The following is a 23,245-nucleotide window of genomic DNA, read 5'->3' as shown; positions in this document are numbered from 1 at the left end:
CAGAAATCCCAGAAGAGGGCTCTGATTGGCTCAGCTGAGTCAGGCCCCACCCCTGAGCCAATCATATGACCAGTGAGGGGTGGGCTAGACCATTTCTCAGAAATGTGCTGAGAAGACAGGACATTTCTCAGACTGTGTATGTGTGGGAGGACTGGAGGCAGGGTGAGTGGGGAGGGTGCTGGGCAGGCAAAACTATCCATGTCTACAGTCCTACCTCACCCTCCTCCAACCCCATTTCCTCTGTACTTTTTTTTTTTTAATTTTTTTTTATTTTTCCTTTTTCTCCCCAAAGCCCCCTGGTACATAGTTGTATATTCTTCGTTGTGGGTCCTTCTAGTTGTGGCATGTGGGACGCTGCCTCAGCGTGGTTTGATGAGCGGTGCCATGTCCGCGCCCAGGATGCGAACCAACCAAACACTGGGCCGCCTGCAGCCGAGCGTGAGAACTTAACCACTCGGGCGCGGGGCCAGCCCCCTCTGTACTTTTTTTTAAGTGCTCTCAACATCTTTGTTTACCAACACTCTTTTTAATGTGCAAATAAACCCTTTTTCCAAGGAGATAAAACAGAATCTTGTTATAAAAGTTTCCAGAGATTTTTAACCCAGGCTAGGAATAAAACCTTTTCTGGTCCAGGCAATAGGTCTTTTGGAAGAATTCAGAACCACACCGACCTGGTGCATGAAAGGCAGAATGAGATAATGGAGACAGATAGGTCCACATTTGAATTTTCGCTTAACAGATGTATGACCTTAGATAAGTTCAATAACCACTCTATGCCTTAGTTTCCTTATTTATAAAGTGGGAACAACATCATTCTATCAGTCAGGATGGGCTACTTTACGCGGCAGTAACAAACAGCCTCCAAAACTCATTCTTTCCTCTGTGTAGAAAGCCTTCACTTCATCCTCCCAGGACCGGCTCAAATGTCACCCAATATTTTTCTGTTCACCAAATATTTTACGTTTTCTCTCCTTCCAAACACACAGTAGATGTTGTAGATTGCAGAACTGGTCACCTTTCTCCATTCATCCCTGGATCCATGTCTTCCACAGAAGTTTTCAAATCTCTCCCACTATGAGCAGAGTATAATTCTCTGCCCCTGGGCTCAGCTGTGTAACTTGCCTTGGCCAATAGGAAGAGGAGAAAGCGATGGTGTGTCAGCACCAGGCTGGGGGCGTTGCAGGTCCGCTTGCTCACTTGCCCTGCTGCCATAGCCATGAGAACATGCCTTGGCTAGTCTGTGGGAAGATGAGAGACACCTGGAACACAGTCAGGTTGTTCCAGTTGCTCCAGTGAGGCCAGCCTATAAACTGATGGCCAGCTGCCCCCTGGACATGGGAGTGAGCCCAGCCAAGATCAGCAGAGCTGCCTGGCTGATCCCAGATGCATAGGCAATAATGCTTATCGGTGAATCCCACAGAGGTTTGGTGGTTGCTTTTTCCCGGCATTATTGTGCTCTGGATAACTAATTTAGTAAAATTGCACTTCCTGGCCCCTTGTGTTTGGATGGGGCCATAGTTCTGGTAGTGAGTTGGGAGTAAAAGTAATAGTGACATTTTTGGACTGGGGTATTTAATTGCTGGTGTGAAACCCACCAGAACTCTCTTTTCCCCCTGGCACAATAACCAAAACCTTTTGAAACAGTAGTTACTCCATCAGCCTGAGCCCCTTAGAGACTAAGATGAGCTGAACACTCAGCCATGAGGGGTTGTTTTAAGCGACTGAGATTTTGGAGTTGTTAGTTATTGTGCTATAACTTAGTCTAACCTGACTAATCAGGTAGGAAACAATATTTTAGGAAGTTTGCTAAAGGTTATTACTTTCTACTTGGTGCTTTTGAGAGATTGCAGTAAATATTTGAATTGTATTTTCAGTCATTTTTGGTTATCATACTCGTTTAATTTTCTTGCCAACCCTTTACTGGCCTGGGTCTTTTGGGTGTTAAAGATCTGGTTGCCAAGGAATTGGGAAAGAGAACAGCTGCCCTTCTTTACCTTCCAAATATCTTGGGATTTTTCCCAAATGGAAAGGGTGTTCAGATGTTGAGCAATCCAAATGTCCGCTAAATTCTCTCTAGCAAAGTAGACAAAGTAGAAAGGCTCCTTCTCTCTGCAGACTATATATTATCACTGCAAAAAGGAAGGCATCCTTCAATGGTGAAAGTGGGATGGGTGAGAGAGCGAGAAGAAAGGACTTTGCAAAGAAAAGACCAAAATCCCTTGGACACGCACAAGTTTCCATTCCTCTGAGAATGTATTTGAAATACACACCAAGAAAACAAAGGAGGAAATCTTTGTGACCTAGGGTTGGGTAAAGATTTCTTAGATATGACTCCGAAACCACAATCCATAAAAGAAAACATTGTTAGGTTGATCTTCATCAACATTAATATCTTCTACTCATTGAAAGACGCTGTTAAGAGAATGAAAAAACAAGCCACAGACTGGGAGAAAAGGAGCTTGTATCCAGAATATATAAGGAACCCTCAAAATTCAATAATAAGAAAACAAACAGTCTCATGAAAAATTGGGCAAAAGTTTGAACAGATGCTTCGCCAATGATATAAAAAGAAGGCAAATGTCGACATGAAAAGATGCTGAACATCATTAGTCATTCCAGAAATGGAAATTAAAATCCCCATGAGGTACCACTGTACTGTTAGAATGGCTGTAGTTACAAAGACTCATCACAGATGTGGAGCACCTGGAACTCTCCTACACTGTTGGTGGGGATGTAAAAGGCCACCACTACTTTGAAAATGCTTGATGCTTTCTTAAAAAGTTCAGCCTACATCTACCATATGGCCTAGTCATTCCACTTCTAGGAATTTACCCAACAGAAATGAAAGCATATGTTCATACAAAGACTTATACAGGAATGTTCATAACAGCTTTTTTTGTAGTAGCCAAAAACTGGAAACAATCCAAACATTCATCAACAGGTGAATGGATAAACCAATTGTGGTGGATCAATACCGTGGAATACCACTCATCAAGAAAAATGTATGAACTGCTGATACAGCCAACAACATAGTTGCCTCTCAAAATAATTACACTGAATGAAACAAGCCAGAATACATTTAAAAAAGAGTACATAGTTTAGGACCCATTTACACCAATTTCTAGAAAATATTAACTAATCTAAAAGACAGAAAGCAGATCAGTGGTTGCCTACGGGCAAGGTGGGGTGGAGATAAAATGAGATTGCAAAGAGGCAGGAGGAAACCTTTAGGGTGATGAATATGTTCATTATCTTGGTTATGATAATGGTTTCACAGGGGTATATTTATGTCAAAACATTAAAATATGCACTTTAAATATGTGTAGTTTATTGAATGTCAATTGCACCTCAATAAAGCTGAAACAAAAAATGTATAGGCTGCGTCAGTTACTGACTGAGTAGTGATTCAGAAAGGAACTATCAATGGTTTACCAACTTGGGTTATAAAAATTGGGAGATTATAGGGGCTGGCCCCATGGCCGAGTGGTTGGGTTCGCGTGCTCCGCTGCAGGCAGCCCAGTGTTTCGTTGGTTCGAATCCTGGGCGCGGACATGGCACTGCTCATCAGACCACGCTGAGGAGGCGTCCCACATGCCACAACTAGAAGAACCCACAACGAAGAATATACAACTATGTACCGGGGGGCTTTGGGGAGAAAAAGGAAATAATAAAATCTTTAAAAAAAAAAATTGGGAGATTATAATGAATAGAAGGTTGGCAGCCGTGGGTACATCTCTCTTCAGTTGCCTGCCTGACTTTTAGATTTGGCCCAACTAAATCCAAAGATAAGTGTAAAGTGACATGGAAACCTCTTCATCACAATTGAATAGGATGGTCACATGATCTGTGATAGCCCATACAAGCTGAGCTGCAGGCAGGATAAAGGACAGTAGTTAAGGAAATCATCCAGCAGATCTGTCTCTGCTACCGATAAAAACATTGTTTGATGACCAGAGTGGGATAGAAATTTGGGAAAGAACCTGTGTTTCAAGTTAGGTGCCCATAAACTTAACACCCCAAGTTTCCTGAATAGGAATACAAACATTCATACATGTAGTTTATTACCATCTTAAATCCAATAAACAAAAATGAGGGATGTGGCTGTCTCTTCTACAATAGGTTATTAAAAGTTGTCTGGTCTGTTCAAGCTACCCCTTGGTAACAATATTAAAAGTTTTAAAAGCTGCATTGGTCAACTTTTTTGAGAGTTTTGCTTTTCTGATAGAGTTTGAGCTTTTTAAATATCACAGCCACATAATTTTTTTTTCCTGAGGAAGATTAGCCCTGAGCGAACATTCATTGCTAATCCTCCTCTTTTTTTTTTTTTTTTTTTTTGCGTGAGGAAGATTAGCTCTGTGCTAACATCTGTGCCTATCTTCTTCCACTTTCTATGTGGGTCACTGCCACAGCATGGCTGACAAGTGTTGTAGGTCCTTGCCAGGGATCCGAAGCTGCCAACCCAGGCTGCCGAAGTGGAGTGTGCTGAACTTAACCACTACGCCACTGGCTGGCTCCCATATAAATCTTTTAAGTCATTTTTCTGTCATAGAAAAACATGGGGACCAAGAATGAAAAGACTAAAGTTCTAATCCTGGCTCTCCCTCTGACTCAATTTCCTTGTCTGCAAAATGGGGATACTAGAAGTACCTACCTGTAGTGGGTTGGATGGTGGGCCCCCAAAATATATGTTCACATGCTAATCCCTGTGAATATTACCTTAGTTGGAAAGAGGGTGTTTGCAAGTGTACTTAAGTTAAGGATCTTGAGGAGAGTTCATCCTGGATTATCCAGGTGGGCCCTAAATCCAATGACAGGTGTTCTTAGAAGAGAAAACCAGAGGAGATTTGAGACAGAAGGAGAAGACAAGGCGATGTGAAGATGGAAGCAAAGAATGCAGTGATGTGGTCACAAGCCAAGGAAGCCAGCAAGCACCAGAAGCTGGAAAAGGCAAGGAACGACATCTTCCCTAGAGCCTCTGGATGGAGCAGCCCTGCCAACACCTTGATTCCAGACTCTGGCCTTTAGAACTGTGAGAGAATAAATTTCTGTTGACTTACAACATGAAGTTTTTGGTAATTTATTACTGTCTCCGGAAACCAACACACAACCTCACAGAGCACTAAAAATGCGAGTAACAGTACCACCAATGTTGTAGGTTCACTATGAGGATTACGTTAATTAAATGAGTCGATCTTTGAAAAGCACTTAGAAGAGTGCTCTATACCTAGTAAGCACCATTGAAGTACTAAGTGAATTTTTACAAAAAAGAACTCTATAACGTCAACGCAACTGGTTGTTGATGACGTTGTTACTTTTCTGGACCGTGATCGGTGGACTGGACACCATAATACTGGAGCTCTTGTTAGATTACAGAATTGAAAAAATAATCAGGACGATGGTGAGAAGGTCAAGAAGAGTGGACTAATCTATAAGGATCTTGGAGTCTGAATGTTCTGTAAAAAGAATTTCTCAATTCTCAACACATTTAGGTCCTTGCTTCTCTACTGCCTGTCTCTACAATTCCTTAATCCCCAAACGCAATTTAGAACGGAATGCAGGGACCAGACGAGAAAATCACTTTTGTTGCCTCCGCTGGTACCCTAAAACCCTGCGAGGCGCCCAGAATGCAAAATTCCCAAGGCGATTCTTCACGCCCACGTTCCATCTGCAGAAAACTACGACTCCCAGAAGGCTTTGGGTCCCCGGGGACGGACCGCAAAAAGGGGCGGAGTCTAAGAGAAGGTCGTTGGCCGATTCCATTGTCCAGAGCGGGAGGGGTCGCCTGGGCAGTTTGGGAGGAAACCGCCTTCCGATTGGCTGTAAACAGAAAGGCCGGCGTCCTGCGCGCGGTTGGTACGGTCCACGGGGACCTGGGCCGCTGCTGTCGGCTCTTAAGTTTCCCGGGCCGGGAGCGCGGGGCCTGCCGGGAAGGAGCCGGGACAGTTGTGCGCTGTGCCCGCGGAGGCGCGGCGGGCCTTCGACATGCAGAGCACGGACCTGGGCAACAAGGAGAGCGGCAAGATATGGCACCGCAAGCCGTCCCCGGCCACTCGGGACGGGTAAAGGCCGTGGCGTGAGGGCGCGGGCTATGGAGGGGCATGGGGGCCGGGGAGGGCGGACCCGCGTCGACGGAGAGGCATTTGAGGTGCAGTTGGGGAGGGTCTAGGGGGTTTGGAGGTTCAGGTTCTGGCTCCGACGCTGCCCCGGATCCCTGGGTTGAGTGACCTCGGGACACGCAGGTAACTTGAGTCTCGTGTGCTGTGGATGCCACGATCCGCAGGGACCCCCTTCCCAGCCCTGGGGGCAGGGGTCTGGTCGGGTTCAGCGTGAAGCAGGAGGCGGGTGGTCCTCAGATCACGTGAGAGAACTTGCGCTTCCGGTGATGCCAGGACTCTGCCTGCCCTGATCATAGTACCCCTATGTAGTAGATGCTGGCACGTAGTAGATGCTCAGTAAATATCTGTTGCAGCTGGAAAGGAGCGCAAGAGGAGGAACGGATGCGGGGGGAGGAGACTAGTGCGCTTCTCTCTTTCTTCCAAATGCCGCAGTTTATCCATCCTTAAATCATTGTGTGTTCAGACAAGCATGCATCCATCAGCTATTTGCTGAGCGCCTACTATGTGCCAAGTTTCTAAGTGCTGGGGGACTGCAGCGTAACAAAACAAAGTTCTAGTTCTCTGGAGTTTGTATTTTAGCCTGTTTGTGTCGGAGGCAGAGGTGTACTTTCTACAATGCAGGAGGGCCTTCAGGTATAGCCAGCGCCGCTGCTTTTTTTTCTTTAAATAGACTTTATTTGTTAGTACAGTTTAGGTTCACAGCAAAACTGAGCAAAGGTATAGAGATTTCCCGTGTACACCCCCCCCCAACACATGCATAGCCTCCCCCATTATCAACATCTCCCACCAGAGTGGTACATCTGTTGCAGCTGATGAACCTACTTTGACAGATCATTATCACCTGAAGCCTATGGTTTACATTAGGGCTGGCTCTTGGTGGTTGTACATTCTATGAGTTTGGACAAATGTGTAATGACTTGTCCTCCATTCTAGTATCCTGTAGAGTAGTTTCACTGCCCTAAAAATCCTCTGTGTTCTGCCTATTCATCGCTCCTCCCTCAGCCCTTCTTTTCATTCTGTTCCCAGTTATCTGTCCTGTTTGAGGCTCAGCCTCTCTTGTGTGACTTTAATGGAAGCCTGTGCCCCAAAGTGGTGCCAATCACAACTTTGCTGCATCACTTCAGTTCCTGTTTCAGAGTTCTAGTGATTTTCCTGTTGATCCTTTGGTTGCTCCTCAACAAATCAACAGACTTTAGGTGCCAGCTATGTGTGCCCAAAGCTCAGGGCCCAGCCTTGTACTAGCAGCTTGTTTGGTTTCTGGCTGCTGTCAGCCCCCTAACAATGCTGGTGTCCCTCACTTCCATTGAATACAAATTTTTCTGTAGAGTAGGGCTTTTCATTTCCAAATTTGGAGTTTATGTAAATAACAACCCTAGTTCTAATGTTCTCAAAATGTTCTAAAAGTCATTGCCAACCTACAGTAATTCTTTCTCTTGTTATAAAATATAAAACATGCAAGATTCAGAAAATGAAAGAAAAGTTCATTGTGCAAATATCCTTATTTGCTTCTTCCACTAAAGCATAGCTTTCTTTTTGTTCATTGAAACCCCTTGTTATGGAGTTGAGAGAGGCAAGGAGCCCTGACCGTGGCGTCAGATGGACTTTAGTTGAAGTCAAAGTCTGTTTACTAGCTCTGCGACCTTAGGCAAGTTAATCGCTAAGACTGGAAGTGAAGGTCATCACACCTACGAGCCAGGGTTATCTTAGGGCATTATGAAGACTTTAAAATAGTCCCATGCATCTGGGTGTTCAGTCAATAGTTGATGTTTTTATTATGTTTAACGACTGAAGAACTCTGTCAGGCCACCTGTGAGCAATGGAAAGACGTTGCTGCAAAATAAATACTTGTGTGTGTGATTTATATGAACAATCAGAAGGACAGAATGTTGCTATTAATTGTAATTGTACCTAGATGGTAGGATTATAATCAATTTTATTTATTTTTTGGTGTTTCCTGTATTTTCCACATTTTAACAATGATCATGTAATTTTGTAATTCAAACATAGTAAATGTTACAGAAAAAAGACTGGAGGGCTAGTCACTTGCTCTGAGTTTAGTTACCAGGGAACATTCTGATTTTATTACTTGCCAGTTCAGGACGTTTATTTTACCCCCTCTTGGGGATCTCAAAGAGAAAACAGAGCTGGACAGTAGTTTAAGTGGTAGAAAACACATTTTATTCAGGACTATTTCAACAGGGGAAAAGAGACCTCAGTATAGAGCCGGGTACAATCCGAATGCAGCATGGGCCAGCGGGAACGTAGAGCCAAGGAGCAGAGTGAAGGTCAGTGGATGGAAACTTTCTAAAAGGAAACTTCTGGGGTAAGGAAGTCCTGGCTAAACTGACGAGCTGGATTCTTGCTGAAGACGGTCCAGGGGGAGCAGACATCCCCTGGAAGGTGGTGAAGGGTGAGGAACCTGATGGGATGTCAAGGGTGATCAAGTAGCAGGGGTAGGGGGTTCTGGTTAAACTCACTGAGCAGGGTTCTTGCTGAAACTAGGTTTCATAAGGAAGTGTGCCGATGGGCCTAGAAGAGGGTTCAGGCACCTGACTCACGTTTGCTCAAGCCAAGGATGTTTGTCAGGGACCAGATAAAAATAGCATTGTAAGAAGTTTGCGGTTTCCCCAAAATGAGTCTGAAAAGCCTTATGCTTAGATAAACTGAAGAAAATGTTTAATACACTTAATTCAATTTAGCATGCCTCAATGAAGGGATAATGAGGAAATAGACGTTTCTAATATTAAAATTCAGAAATTCACAAAAAGTCAATTAAGATCATTTTTTATGATTTAAAAACTATTGTTGCAATATAGAATGGGATTGTGCTGATCTTTGTGCACCAAATATATACACATGTATTGTTTTAAGGAGTTAGTTATTCTGTGCTGCAAGTTTTATGAAGTTTTCTTTTCAGCACATTCATGGTACGTGATCTTCCTCTCAAAAAATAGTAACCTTAGACAAATATAGCTGCGTGTTCTTAATAAAGTTTGTGTTTTCTGTTATAAACAAAATAAGCAGAATGTGATCGTTAAAGAATATGTGTAAAATACAGAAAAGTAGAAGGGGGAAAAAATTGGCCGTATTTCTATTACTCACAGACGACTGCTGTTAATATTTTAGTGTGTGTTCATTTTTTATTCCTGTGTGTAAGTTTTCCTTTTCTGTTTTTGGTAAACTTTCTTAATCTTTTGAATAGAAGTATGATAAATATGGATTTTAAAAGAGTGACTTCTTAAAGCGCTCATCCGTTCAGCAGGCATGTTGTGAGTGCTTGTGTGTTGTGTGCCAAGTGCAGGCCAAGGTGTGGGATCCAGTGATGGGCAAACAGGGTCCCTGTGCTCAGCAAGCTCACCTTCGAGGGTATTATGGTAAATATATTAGAAATAAAACTAAAACTCATGTACACTTAATTCACGCTGAAGCCCTCCGTATCACAAAAATAAAATCTCACTAGGATGTCTTAAATTAGGATATTGAATTGAAATTTTTGTTACATCTGGTAGCTTGTGATTTATATATAACTCACTACTTTTCACTAATTACATAATTTTTAGCAAGATTAATGTGTCCGTTGCTTAATGTAACAACTGCTCGATCTAGAATACATTCTCTTATCAAAGCCTATTGTTGTCTGTCACTTAAATCCCATTTTATAAATCTGTTCATGTATGTGTGTTATTTTTTTAATGTCTGTCTTTACCACTACACTGAAAGCTCTGTGAGGCAGGGCCCACGTCTATCAATTACTCTTGGCTCCCGGCTTATTCAGTGTCTGACACATAGTGAGTTTTCAGATATTTACTGAATAAATGAACAGTAGCTACTTTGATCATGAATAACTTTCTGAACGATTTTCAGAAATCATCGTAGGGTTGCTTCTAGGACAGGAAAAGGAGCGGCAGCCGGAGAGGGAGGAATGGATAGGCCAGAAAACTTCAAAATTAGTGAAGTATGCAACAAAAGCCATATTTTTCATAATATTAAGTAATGGTTGACATAGAATTTAATGTGTTTTGGTTTTTTTGACAGAATTATAGTGAACATCATTCACAACACTTCTGATTACCTTCCCAAAGTTCTGCGATTTTTGAATGTGGCTTTTGATAGCTCAGGTGATTGCTTACTTGCTGGCGACCATCAAGGAAATATCTACGTGTTTGACTTGTATGGAAACAGGTACGCAGACAGTTTTGATTTTTATCTTATTTAACAAGTTATTAATTCACTGACTATTTTAGTACCTGCTATTTATTATTTGTTCAGAAAGATTTATGAGGTTCTTGCTATATTTCAAGTACCTTGTGAAAAACTGTCATAAGTGCTGATGGAAGAAAGTAGGAAAGGAGAGAAAGATAATATGATTAGATTTTTTTAGAGAATTAAAGTACTGGTTTAACAGTATCTCTAGTAGCTTGTTTTTCCTTAAATTTGAAAATTCGTTGTTCCTAACTTATCTGTTAATATCTGCTACTTCATTAGGCAATTTAGAAAGAACACAGTTTCCTTTTGTATGTTCTTGTCACAGTATACCAGATCCAGGAACTTTGAAAAACCGTTCCTCACTCCTCTTTCTCTGCTCTTTCTTTGCTAACAATTTAGTCCAAAAGCAATTAGGTGGGATTGACCAGCCTAGGCATCCGTGCAGCCGGGGTAGGCGGGAGAGAGAGCTGCATCGGCCTGGCCATGGGGTCAGAAGGTGTCTGTGCAGGGATGAGGCAGTCATGGGAAAGACAGCGGGCTTTGATCAAATGAGTAAATATGTTGAGGATAATGGGGGCAGATTTCTCACTGTTGGAAAGAGGAGTTACAAATATGGAAAGAGAGAAAAGAAAGCTAGAATGAACGTGGGACTGGATTGGAGTTGGATGTATCACTGTGAACTCTTGGTTTTGAATATATATAGCAAGACATAAAAATGGAGGGGGGTGTGTGAGAGAATGAATGAATTATATGTATGTATATTTCCCTAGCTTTGTCCACTCAGAGGGCCCAGAAGCAACAGCACCCCAGTAGCAGTGAATATACTCAGTGCCCAGTTCTCCTTTTCTAAATACCACTAAACTCTGCTGAAACGAGTCAGGAATCCTTGCAGGAGTGGCCAGTTTCAGGATGGAGGCAGGGAAAGTACAAGATACCCCTACATTTTATAGCCAGAAAGAAGGGATTGTTTAAAGAATGAGGGGGATGTGTCAAAAGTACACAAGTGTCAGCTTGATGGAGCTCCCTCTGGCCATACTGGAGACAATTTGAGCATCAGAATAAATAATGATACTAATGGGTCAAAACCCATTCGATAAAGTAGAAATCCATGACTTCATGCTGCGATCAACAAACAAACAAATAGTTTAGTGGGAACAGATATTTGCATATTAGCAAAGTACCTCCCCACAAAATACTTATTAATTACAGAGGAAGTAAGAGTGAAGAAGCCTGGCAAACACCACCTTAATGAAATGATTAAAGTTAATATAAACAGTGGTGAGAGAAATCAAAATGTGCATGCCACCTGATCGGATGCAGCAAAAAGAACACAGGTCACTTCTGTGATATTCTGCCAAAGACATGCACACTGAATCTAATCGGTGGGATCACCAGACAAAGCTAAATTAAGGGCGGGGCATTGTTTAACAAGACCGGCCTGTAATCTTCACAAGGGTCAAGGTCATGAAAGCTGTCGAAAGACTGGAGAACTAGTCCAGATTGAGGGAGATTAGAGCCATGACAAAGGCATGAATCTGGACTGATCCTTTTACTCTAAAAGACATTGTTGGGACAACGGGCAAAATCGAATGGGGAGTTAAGGATTTGATGGTGGTAATATGTAAATTTCCTGATTTTGATTGTTATAGGTTGATTATATGGGAGACTTTCCTTGTTTGTGGGAAACCTAATCTTGGGAACTTATTCTCAAATAGTTCAGGAAAAGAAGAGGTCATATATGATTTATTTATCTCTGACTTACAAGGTAGAAATCTGTTAATCTTTGTTTCTGCTCTTTACCAAAAAAATTCTCTTCTTTACCAAAAATTCTCCCATGCTTTACTCTTGCCCAGCCTACCCTGCCAATTCCCAATCTTTAATCAATACAACTGTCTTTTCTTTGCTGCCACTGCTAAACAAAATCAGACAATTGTTGATTGACTCTATAGAATAATGAACTTCAGCATCAGCAATGCTTAGCACTTCGTTTGCTTGTCTGTCATTACTTGCTTTTCCCATTCTCCTCTGAGTATTCCAAACCGCTACCAATTTCCTTGTGTTTCACTCTACTTTTATTCTGACTGCCTAGCCTCCTAATTCCTGAGAACATAGATGCCTGCAAGCTTCCTCCTTTCCTCCTCCCCAGCCACGGTCTCAGGTACATCTGTGAGTTTCACCATCCCTGCTTCTCTGCTACCTTATTCATAAAAATAGGTGATCCTAATGTCTTCCAGTGCTAATCTCTATCTTCTACAGCCTCCTCTGGGACTTCGCACCATGAGTGTTCCTTTTATTTTGTCCCCTGTCCCTTTTCTCTGTATGACTATTCGTGGCTGAGCAGAGGAGTAAATGGCAGAGCTGATACTTGAAACCAGGCCTGTCTGATTCCATTCTCATCTTACTAAAGTATTAAACACTCTTGTCTTCCCCTCCCCCCCTGATAGTTTTTTCTTTGGCTTCAAGGTACAACTCTTTCCTGATTTTTCTACCTCTCTCGCCATTTTTCCCTTGTTTTGCTGACTCTTGCCCCGGTGCCTACCCCTTTATCGTTTGTGCTCCACAGGTGTCTGCCCTGGGCCTGCTTCCTTCCATACTCCATGGCTTCCCTTTGATATTCTCACCACCACCCAGCCTCAGGCTTCAGCTACCCTCTAAATGCTATTAACTCAGATCACTTCTGTTCCTACTGGATACCTTCTAGATTGGACCGTCCAGTGTGGTAGCCACCAGCTGCATGTCACTCTTGAGACCTTGAAAGACGGCTGGTCCAAACTGAGATGTGGTGTTAGTGTAAATAAATTTTGGGTTTTGAAGATTTAGTATAAAAAAAAAAGAACGTAAACTATCGCCTTAATAATTTCTTGATTGATTAAATGTTGAAATGATAATATTTTAGATATATACCGAGTTAAATAAAATATGTTACTAGGATTAATTATACTTGTTTCTTTTTACTTTTTTAATGTGGCTCCTAGAAAATTTTAAGTTACACGTGTGGCCCTCATTATATTTCTTTTGGACAGCACAGCTCTAAATGTTCTGCAAAGGCCTTAAACTCAACATGTTTATAACCAGGCTTATTATTTCCTACTCTCAAACTTGTTCCCCTTTGCCCAAGCTTGAAAACTTAATTTTTTTTGTAAATTAAATTCCAGTTTTTGCCACGAACTCTGCTAAGCACTTGTATATCATTTCATTTTATCGTCACAACAAACTTATGAGATAGGTATTCTTCATTTTACACCCGAGCAATTCTTGATTCTTCCCTCTTCATGCCATATCTGACACATCACCAAGTCTCTTTCCGCTTGACTTCGACACCTCTCTTATTAGCCCTTTCTATTTTATGCCCCTAACTCTGGTTGAGATGCTCTGTAGCAGCTTGCTGTCTTAATAATCTCTTCTTCTTTGTTGCGCTATCCGTTTGCCATTCCTGCCAGAATCATCTTCCTAAAAGACATGCCTGCTCATAATTCTGCTGTGCTGCAAACTTTTGACGGCTCCCATTCGCGTGAGTAAAATCCAAGAGCCTTTACATGGCGCCTGGCGTTCTTCATCATCTGGTTTTGGCCTACCAAAGTGGGAGCTCATTTTTCTGGGTTTTATTTTCTTCATCTCTAAGGATTCCTCAATGTAAAATTTATGATTATTGGAAGACTTTCTGATACTAATGCAGTCATCTCTTACTAGGTTTAATCTTGTTCAGCGAACAGCACAAGCTTGCACAGCTCTGGCCTTTAATCTTCATAGGAAGTCTGAATTCCTTGTGGCATTAGCTGATTATTCTGTTAAATGTTTCGATACAGGTAAGAAGTCCTCCTGTTTACCTTTTGAAGCAGAGTAAAATGTAGACTGAAGTACCGCAAGGAGTTTGCCAATCTGTACAGTTTGGGAGAGTCCCCACAAGACGGACCTCACTTCAGACACTAACCACAAGTTTGGGGGTCCCAGGGCCACCCTGATGTCAGATCAGCTGGCTGCAAATTCAAGGTTCCCGACAACTACCCTCAGGTTTGATAGTTCACTAGAATGACTCACAGAACTCAGAAAAGCACTATGCTTATGATTATAGTAGTTTTAATGTAGCTAAAGGATACAAATTAGAACCAGCCAAAGAAAGAGAAGCATAGGGTGGAATCTGGGAGGCTCCCAAAGGAGAAGCCTCTGTTGTCTTCAGGGACACATTACCCTCGGCATTGGTGTGTAGCCCTCTGCACTGAGTATTGCCAAACCAAGACAGTCACCCAAGCTGTGATATCCAGAGTTCTTACTGAGGCTCCTAATCATACGAGTGATTGGTTGGATTGTTGCCTACTTGGTGGAACTCAATTTCCAGCCCTCCTCCTCTCTGGAGGTCGGGCTGATATCACGTGGCCCCAGCCCCAACCTTCTAATCACTCACATGGTTGGTCTCTCTGGTGTGGCCAGCCCCGACTCTGAGGTTCACTCCTTAGCACATGCCATCTGCTGTGAGGTCTGAGGACCTACCAGGAATGACAGACACTCCTATCACTGAGGAAACCCCAGGGTTTTAGAGGTTGCCTCCCAGGAGGCTGGACAAAGGCCAGAGGGGCCGAAGACCTCTCTTTGAGGGCCAAACTCCTTACTACACAGATACAAGAATAATATTTTTTAATATAACCTGTGTATTTTATACGACATTGTGTTTTTTAATAGGGAACTTAGAGTTCTCTAAAATGAAGCTCTTATTAGCAAAAAAAAATATCTCAGGGCCAGCCCAGTGGCATAGTGGTTAAGTTCACATGCTCTGCTTCGGTGGCCCAGGGTTTGCAGGTTCGGATCCTGGGTGCGGACCTAGCACCACTTGTCAAGCCACACTGTGGTGGCATCCCACATAAAATAGAGGAAGATGGGAACAGGTATTAGCTCAGCGACAGTCTTCCTCAAAAAAACAAATAAATCTCAATTGTATTGTTTTTTCTTGTTATTAAAGTAATTGTTATATTTAGAAAGATATATAAATGATAATAACAATAGTAATAATAGTGATAGCAGACACTTATATAGTATTTACTCTTCACCAAGTATTGCTCTATGACTATACATATTAATTAATTTTAGTCATCATAGTAACCCTTGGAAATGGATACTGTTATCCCCATTTTGCAGATGTGGAAACCGAGGCGCAGAAGTAACTTGACCTAGGTCTCATAGCTTGTGAGTGGTAGAGCCAGGATTCCTCATCTGTAGTCTAGCTGCGGGGTCCCTGCTCTTAATCACTGCTCCTCTCTCACTGTACACGCAGGAAGGAAAAGCAGTCATGCTTCAGGATGTCCAGAGATGCAGTCAGTGTTTTTATAACAGGGACCTCTGTTTCCAGTCTGTTTTCTATGCATAGACCTTTTCTAACAAATATATGATCATCCTATCTATATTGTTTTGTGGAATCATTTTCTAAGCCTCATAGAAAATTAGTATATTTAAAATCAGTACCTAATATTCTACAGATGTTTACAGTACTATAATTATTTAACCTGTAACCTACTTTGGGCCTTTAAACTGTTTCCAGTTTTTGGTATTACAAACACTACTGTCACAGAATTTCTGAAAAACTAAGTCTTTATCCTCATCTGGGATTGCTTTCCTTGGATTTCACCCATTCTCTTTTCCTCTCTTCTTAGTTCCTCTGTTGGTAGTCTCTTCAGTCTTATTGACCCCCCCCCATTGAAGCCCCTTCCTTAGATGTTGTCTCCACCTCCCTCTTTCGTCACTGCCACATCCTGCTGCTTCACAGCATCCATCAGTGGATTCTGACTCCTGCTCCCCCCACTCCGTGCTGCTGAGGCTTCCAGCTCTCAGGTCATTAGTAGCCGCTGATTGTTTAGATCCTCTTTGTGCGTTTCACCCTGCTTCTCAGTAGCGTTTACCACTTTGGGTTACTTTAGGAGTCTTAGTCTTCATACTCCTCTCTCTCTGGGTTCTCCTCCTGCCTTTCCGGCTGCTGCTTAGTTGTCTCTCTCCTGGATTTTTCTAGTAGTTTCTAGACTTCTGGATTTTTGACCCAATTAAAAAGAAAAAGTAGAGGAACCCACACAGGTTGTTAGCTTTTGATTTTGCTAATTGACATTGGAAAAAACAATAGAACTTCATTTTATAAACCAAGGGATTTCTTAAACATAACCTTATACGGATATAATACAAAATTAAAAGCTAGTACTTTAAAATTTAGCTTTATGAAAAGCTCATTACATGATCCTAATTTTTCTCATTTTACTCAGGGCCAATGAGAACTTGGTCATTAATTAATGCCAGACTTTACACTGATGTTTGGAACCACTACCCTCTCCCTAAGGGTTTATCTGTTCCTCCGTCTTCAGTTTTGACCTACTTTGTATCTTAATGTTTCCCAGATTTACATCTTGCTTTCTGACTATTCTCCTCAATTCCATCTTTCTGGAGGAAAAAATTCTGATCGTAAAAGCAAAACATGTCCACTGTCGAAAACTTTGGAAACACAGAAAAATGTAAAGAGAAACTAAAAATCACTTGTAATTTTACTACACATTGATAATTATCATGAATAGTTTTTGACATTTTCCCTACCAGCCTGTTTCGTCTGCTTGTTTGTGACATGCACATGTACACACACACATGCACCTCAGAATCAATGTTAGAAATCAAATTCGTCTCTTCTTCCCACACTGCTAAATCTGTTCCTCCTTATGTGTTTCTTACCTCGTTTAATAGTATAGTATCACCATCTGTTTCCAGAGCTAAACTGGAACCGCTGGAGTCTTAACTCCTCTTGTATCTTAACCCATCCATTTGATCACTAATCCCTTTGATTTTTCTCCTTCCTAGCTCTAATTTCTTCCTTTCTCCATTGCCACATTCTTAGTTTAGACCCTGCTTATCTCCTGCCTGGATTACTACAGCAGCAAATAAATGAGTTGTCTTGACTAATCTCTTCCCCCTTTCCAGTATATCTACCATATGTCTTCAGAGTGCTCTTTCTAAAACACAGACCAGAACTGGTGCTCCTCAGCATGAAACCATTACTCACATGAGAAAGCCCGAACTCCCTAGTGTCGCATTTAAGGCTGTTCTTAAACCCTTTGTCAGCCTCATCTCCTTATACCTCCATGATACACACGTTACTAATGTGTCCCACAGTGCAGCTTATCGCCTAGCCACAGCCTTCCATTTCTGTGGGTACCTGGCCATCAGTTGAATCAGTTCTTGGGTGATACATAGTGTTGCACCTGTCTGTCTGTTGTACTTTTCCCCTCAGTCACCAAGGAGCTGGTTAGCTGGATGAGAGGCCATGAGTCGTCAGTGTTTTCGATCTCCGTGCATGCATCGGGGAGGTACGCCATCACCACTTCCTCTGATACGGCACAGCTCTGGGACTTGGACACCTTTCAGAGGAAGCGGAAGCTGAATATTCTCCAGTCTGTGGGTATACAAAAGGTCAGTGAGGGCTTCTCGGGCTCGTTCTTGGTGAGCAGGATTTATAGATGATATAAGAGTGATGATTCACTTTGTCCCACGTATCTATGTTCTCATAACTCTGCCACAAGCAAGGCGAAGTGGCCTGCAGAACTGAAAATGTTGCCTGTGGCTGCAGTTTATAACTTACTGAGCTTTTCTTCTTTTTTTTTTTTTCCAGTTATTATTGTAGTCTGTAACTTCAGCTTTAGTGAGATGATAGTTTTTATTTAGCTGATTGGGTTTGTTTTAGTTTTTAAACCCTCGCCCCAAAATTTTGTTATGAAAAGTTTCAGACATACAGCAGTTTTGTGAGGATTTCGCAGTGGACTCATGACACTCATCATCTATAGTCCACCATTAACAAGTTCCTATACTATACTTTGCTTTACTGTATTTATATGTTACTAAACTATATTATGGACCTATCTATCTTTCTCTCCCTCTGTTCAGTAATTCACTTTTTTTCTTGTTTGCGTTTTGAAGTAAAGTGAAGACATCTGTATATTTGCCCATAAATACTTAAGCCTGCATTTAATTGACTAGGGTTCAGTATTTGTTGATGTAAAAATTTATATATAATGAAATGCACAAATCTTAAGTATTCATTTGTTAAGTTTTGACAAATACATACACCTTTATAACCTGTGCAGACCTGTCATTACCATCATCCCAGAAAGTTCCATCCTGTCCCCTCGCAGGTAAACACTGATGTTTTTCCACCATAGATTAGTTTTGTCTGTTCTAAAATTTCACGTAAATAGAGCCAGTCAGTAGTGATATGTGTAAAGCTTTTTTCATTTAGCATAATGTTTTTGAGATTCATCCATGTTGTTGTGTGTATCAGTAGTTTGTTCCTTTTTATTACTGATCAATATTTCATTGACTACGTATGTCACTTTTTTTTAAAAAATCTTTTTGTTCTTAAGCTTTAATTTTTTTCTATTTGATTAACCACATACTGTTTTCAGGATCGTCTGAGCCTCCCGTGTGATTAATTATTTTGCCTCGGGTTATATTATACATGCAGTGTTGCTTTTAATTTCTTGATTATTAAACATGAACATCTAGCAGTGCATGCCAACCACAAATTTGTTTTGTAGTCTCCATGGAAATCCCAGAGTTCTTTAGTTTGCCTTTAATAATTAGAAAAAGGTAAAAGTTGTAGCTAGCTTATTCATCAGGCACTTAAGCCAAATGACTTAGTAGGTCTTTTCTTCTTTAATTGCTTTAGTACTTAAATTCAATTTTAAATTCCAAAGAAGAGAGCACTGGGAGTTGAGCCCACAATGGAAGCAGAGTTATGAAATGACACAAAAACCATCTGTTCTTTTACCATGAAATTAAAATTAGTATACACTGGATGGTTGCCAATTCTAACCTTGCTTCGTCATTTAGACATTTTAGTTTAAAAAATAAGACTCCAAATGTTAGTGATAGAAGAATAAAATTAAATGTAGAAAATGGATGTATAATATGCAGTATGCATATAAGTACGCATATAATATGCAGTACATGTATATATTGTTCTAAAATAACAGAACATTGTAGTCTGTAAGTTACTAGCAAACTTTTTCTCAAAAGATCAGATAGTAAATAGGTTTGGTTTTGCAGGCCAAGAGCAAGATTGAGGATATTATGTGTGTACTTATGCAGCCATCTAAAATGAAATAATTTAAAAATGTAAACACCATTCTTAGGTCCTTGGCTGTATAAGACGTGGAGATGGCTCAGGTGGTTGCCACTTCTGGCTTATTCTGTTGAAAATAGGAAATAATTGTAAACTTATCTTAAAAGTAAAATTTTTATTCTTATCAAGTTTTTACTAAACCTATATTTTTATTCCAGTTTCTCTATTTTAAGTAGAACTTTTGTGATCTTTTTTTCTTTATGACATATGGTAACACATGATGCTATGGGTCTCATTTTATGGTGGCTCTTTTAATCTAAAACAGCCTCCCACCATTTTTTTTCCATGACATTAGTTTTTTTTGAGAGACAGACCAGACCAATTGTCTTGAAAAATGCCCCACACGCTGGATTTGTCTTACTGTTCCGTCATTACATCATTTAACTTGTCCTCTCACCTGTGCTTCTTATAAACTAGAACTTAATTCTAAAGGCTTGAGCAGATTCGTGTTAAATATTTTTGATACGCGATTTATGTGTAAGATGAAAATAGTAATGGCACTTCAGGGTTGGTTTCAGGATTGAGTGTGACACGTCGTGTGCAGGCACTTAGCACAATGCTTTTCGTGTAGTAAGTGCTTCATGAAAGCTGCAGCTGCTGCTGTTTCTGTTACTGTTGTTATTGTTACTATTATCTACAATTATTGTTATTTATGATCTAGCTCTGTTATGGGATTATCTCAGCGCAATTACAGATCTTCTTAAAAAGCTGTAAGGCAACTGTATTGTTTTTCTTTTGACTACATTAAATAGATGCATAATCTCTTATTAGCAATTCAAACATCCATAAATTTTTAACTGACTTGGTGGTAAAATCTGATCTGACCTGAATTCATTTGGCAGTAAGACCTGAAGTGCGTTTCATGAAGCTGAAATATTAATATGTTTGAGTATGGACGCTGCAGGTCACCTGAGAGTTCCACATAATATTACAGAGTATGCATTGTATTACCTTTCTCAAATCAGAAATATTGCTGAATTCTGGAGCACATCTGATCCGAAGAATTTCAGATAAAGAACTATGGACCTTTGATTTCGAAATGTTTTTAAAGAACCTACCACTCCAACCTCTTGCCACTGTTTTTTGTACCTAGCAATAGCAGTAATTTAACACTAATAGTAATAGATACCAATTTTTGAATGCTTACTATGTACCTAACATTCTGTAGCTATTTTTAAGCTTAAATAATCCTAAAACGTAGATACTAATAATCCTCGTTTTACAAACGGGGAAACCGAAGTTCAGAAACATTAAGTAACCTGCCCGGTGTCACATAGCTTATAAAAGAGTTGCCATTTGGGGCTGGCCTGTGGTCGAGTGGTTAAGCTTGCGTGCGCCAGTACAGTGGCCCAGGGTTTCACCGGTTCCAATCCTGGCGCGGACATGGCACCACTCATCAGGCCATGCTGAGATGGCATCCCACACAGCACAGCCAAAGCCACTGACAACTAAAATATACAACTATGTACTGGGGGGCTTTAGAGAGAAGAAGAAGAAATAAGAGAAGATTGGCAACAGACGTTAGCTCAGGTGCCAATCTTTAAGAAAATTTAAAAAATTTAAAGAGAGTTGTAATTTGAATCCAAGCCAGTCTTGCTCCACAGTCATCCCATTGCACCACACTGCCTCTCAGGTAAACAAGTCACACGTCTTCGAAGTCATAAATTTTAAATTTTTTGTTGATGCTTGGAGGTAGAATATTTAGCTTTTTCTTTAGGAATTTTGGAGTAAATCCTGGGATTTCTCATTACTGTGGCTTAGTGTGTATTGGAAAAGGTTTTGTGATGGATATCAGAAAACATTTAATGGAGTGTGTTACTGAACTTAGTTCCGTCTCTCTATACACTGGGCATGCACTAGATTTGTGCTCAGTTGTACATTTGACCTTAACTTGCTCTTAACTACTGTCCTGAACTCTTTCTGTGAAAACAGCTCATGTCCTTGTCTAAAATGAATTGGAAAGCTAGGATTTGCATATTTTATAAGGAGATCTGCAGCCCCATCCTTGTACCCAGCCCTCCAAAAAGTCCATTTTGTTAGTACTTTTGAAGTTTTCTCGAAGCTTTTTATGTTTGTCAAGAGATGACACTATCTAAATAATGACATGATTCATTAGGAACAATTTTATAATCATTAAATCTGGCAATTAAAATCACAGATCTGGTAATGAATAATCATGTAAGCCATAATCTATCACAGCCTTGCCCCTAAAATAGCACTTGATGCTCATTAACTTTTAAGCTTTTGCTTCTCTCAGTAGGAACAAACTTTATTACTTTTCTAGAAAAATATTGCAGACTATAATGAAAACTTTGTCACTTTTTTTTGACATTGGTTTTGAAACCATGTTTTAATGTTTTCTTTATAGATTGTAGGTTATTCGTTGCACATTCTTTCTATGAGACCTGTATGTTAGAAGTCTTCCTACGTAATGAATCTGTTGGCAAAAGATGTACCGAGATTGTCTTTGACAAAGTGAGCCAAGGACAAAAGTGAGGAACTGGGTCAGGCAAGGACAGCAACACCTTACGTAGTTGAGTGAGCATTTTTATTGAGTCTTAACCCTGAGTAGATTGTTTTCATTAACCAATATGTTCCATTGTGCATTATGTATATGTGTATGTATGGGGTTTTTTTTTAGCACTATTTGTTATTGAAAAAAGAGATACTATTATATGTGTATGAGAAAAACAGTTTATGATAATAGCCTGCAACTATTGTTATGAAAATTATGGCTTACAGCCCCCTGAAACTTTTATAGTAATAATAACTTTTAGAATCATTTCCTAACTGTATGTATATAATAGGCTGGGTGACAGTAACACAAATTAGATGCAAGGCTGCAGCAGCATTCATATAGGTGCCTTGTTGACCCATTATTTTTGCAACAGTGAGCAAAACCGTGGTAGATGGGTGTTGCTCCTGATTTTCCCCTGAACAGAGTGAGTTCTGGCCTGCTCTTTTTCAGTACTGTGATGACGGTTTTATCCAGATGCTAATACTCAGGAGATATTCCAATACAGTGCTAAAAACAACGGCGCTGACCACTCATCCCCAAAGAATGTAGCATTCCAAGAGAAGACAGGCCTCTTCCTGACACTAGTAAAGTTGTGAAGCTGTGTGACATCAGGGGTCAGAAGGAGAGGCCAGAAATTCTTAAAGGTCTCTGCCTCCTCAGTGAGTCTGCTCCTCTCTTTTCAGCATAGAAGCAATCGTATATTTTAAAAAATAATAATAAGGCTTGCAAAGACACACCAGTAGAAACAATGATGAAATATGTTCAAATATAAGATGTTATAATAAGATATAATGCAAGTAAGAAGGTCATTCTAGATGGGAATCAAAGAATAAATAGCTAAAGATGTAACTAACAATCGAATCATGTGAAACGTCTCAAGCTATTTGAGGGGATTTGTTTTGAGAAGATGGGCAGGAGTATTTTGTCCTCAGGGCATTGCTTTCTTCCATTTTCTTTCCTTCTTTCTTTTCCTTTTTTCCCTTCCTCCCTTTGTGTGTTTTACACAGGTGACACACAAAATATATATTTGAGGCCATTTGAACTCTTAATACGAGAAAATATTGGTCAGTTTTAATTAAAATTTTATATTATCAAAACCAAGCATTGTTTAGTGCTTATGTAATAGAAAAATAGAAATTAGAAGAATTATATTTTGAACTTGCTATCAATTATCTCATTCGTCCATTAAATAATTGAACCTCTAAGAAAATATGACCATGTATTTGTTTTCAACTTTTTACTTTTATAAATAATGCTTAACAAGCA

The 23,245-nt window shown here is 40.5% G+C and overlaps 1 protein-coding gene across 3 annotated transcripts in view; it reads left to right on the top strand.

Annotated features, from left to right (window-relative positions):
- Positions 1–5,895: 5,895 nt before the first annotated feature.
- Positions 5,896–23,245, top strand: part of TBC1D31 (TBC1 domain family member 31) — a 64,924-nt gene continuing 47,574 nt past the window's right edge. Inside the window, exons 1-4 of one of the 3 annotated variants that reach the window (XM_046642386.1) lie at positions 5,896–6,059; positions 10,152–10,298; positions 14,013–14,128; positions 17,575–17,753. In XM_046642386.1, coding sequence (XP_046498342.1) covers positions 5,983–6,059; positions 10,152–10,298; positions 14,013–14,128; positions 17,575–17,753 — 519 coding nt within the window. In that variant the 5' untranslated portion in view covers positions 5,896–5,982. The remainder of the gene's footprint in view (positions 6,060–10,151; positions 10,299–14,012; positions 14,129–17,574; positions 17,754–23,245) is intronic. The other 2 variants (XM_046642385.1, XM_046642387.1) reach the window with 2 other exon arrangements.

This window comes from Equus quagga, chromosome 16 (genome assembly GCF_021613505.1).
Source record: "Equus quagga isolate Etosha38 chromosome 16, UCLA_HA_Equagga_1.0, whole genome shotgun sequence".
In the NCBI taxonomy this organism is placed as follows: domain Eukaryota; kingdom Metazoa; phylum Chordata; class Mammalia; order Perissodactyla; family Equidae; genus Equus; species Equus quagga.
Note: the sequence above shows the minus strand (reverse complement) of the source record. Positions and strands in the feature narration are given on the sequence as shown.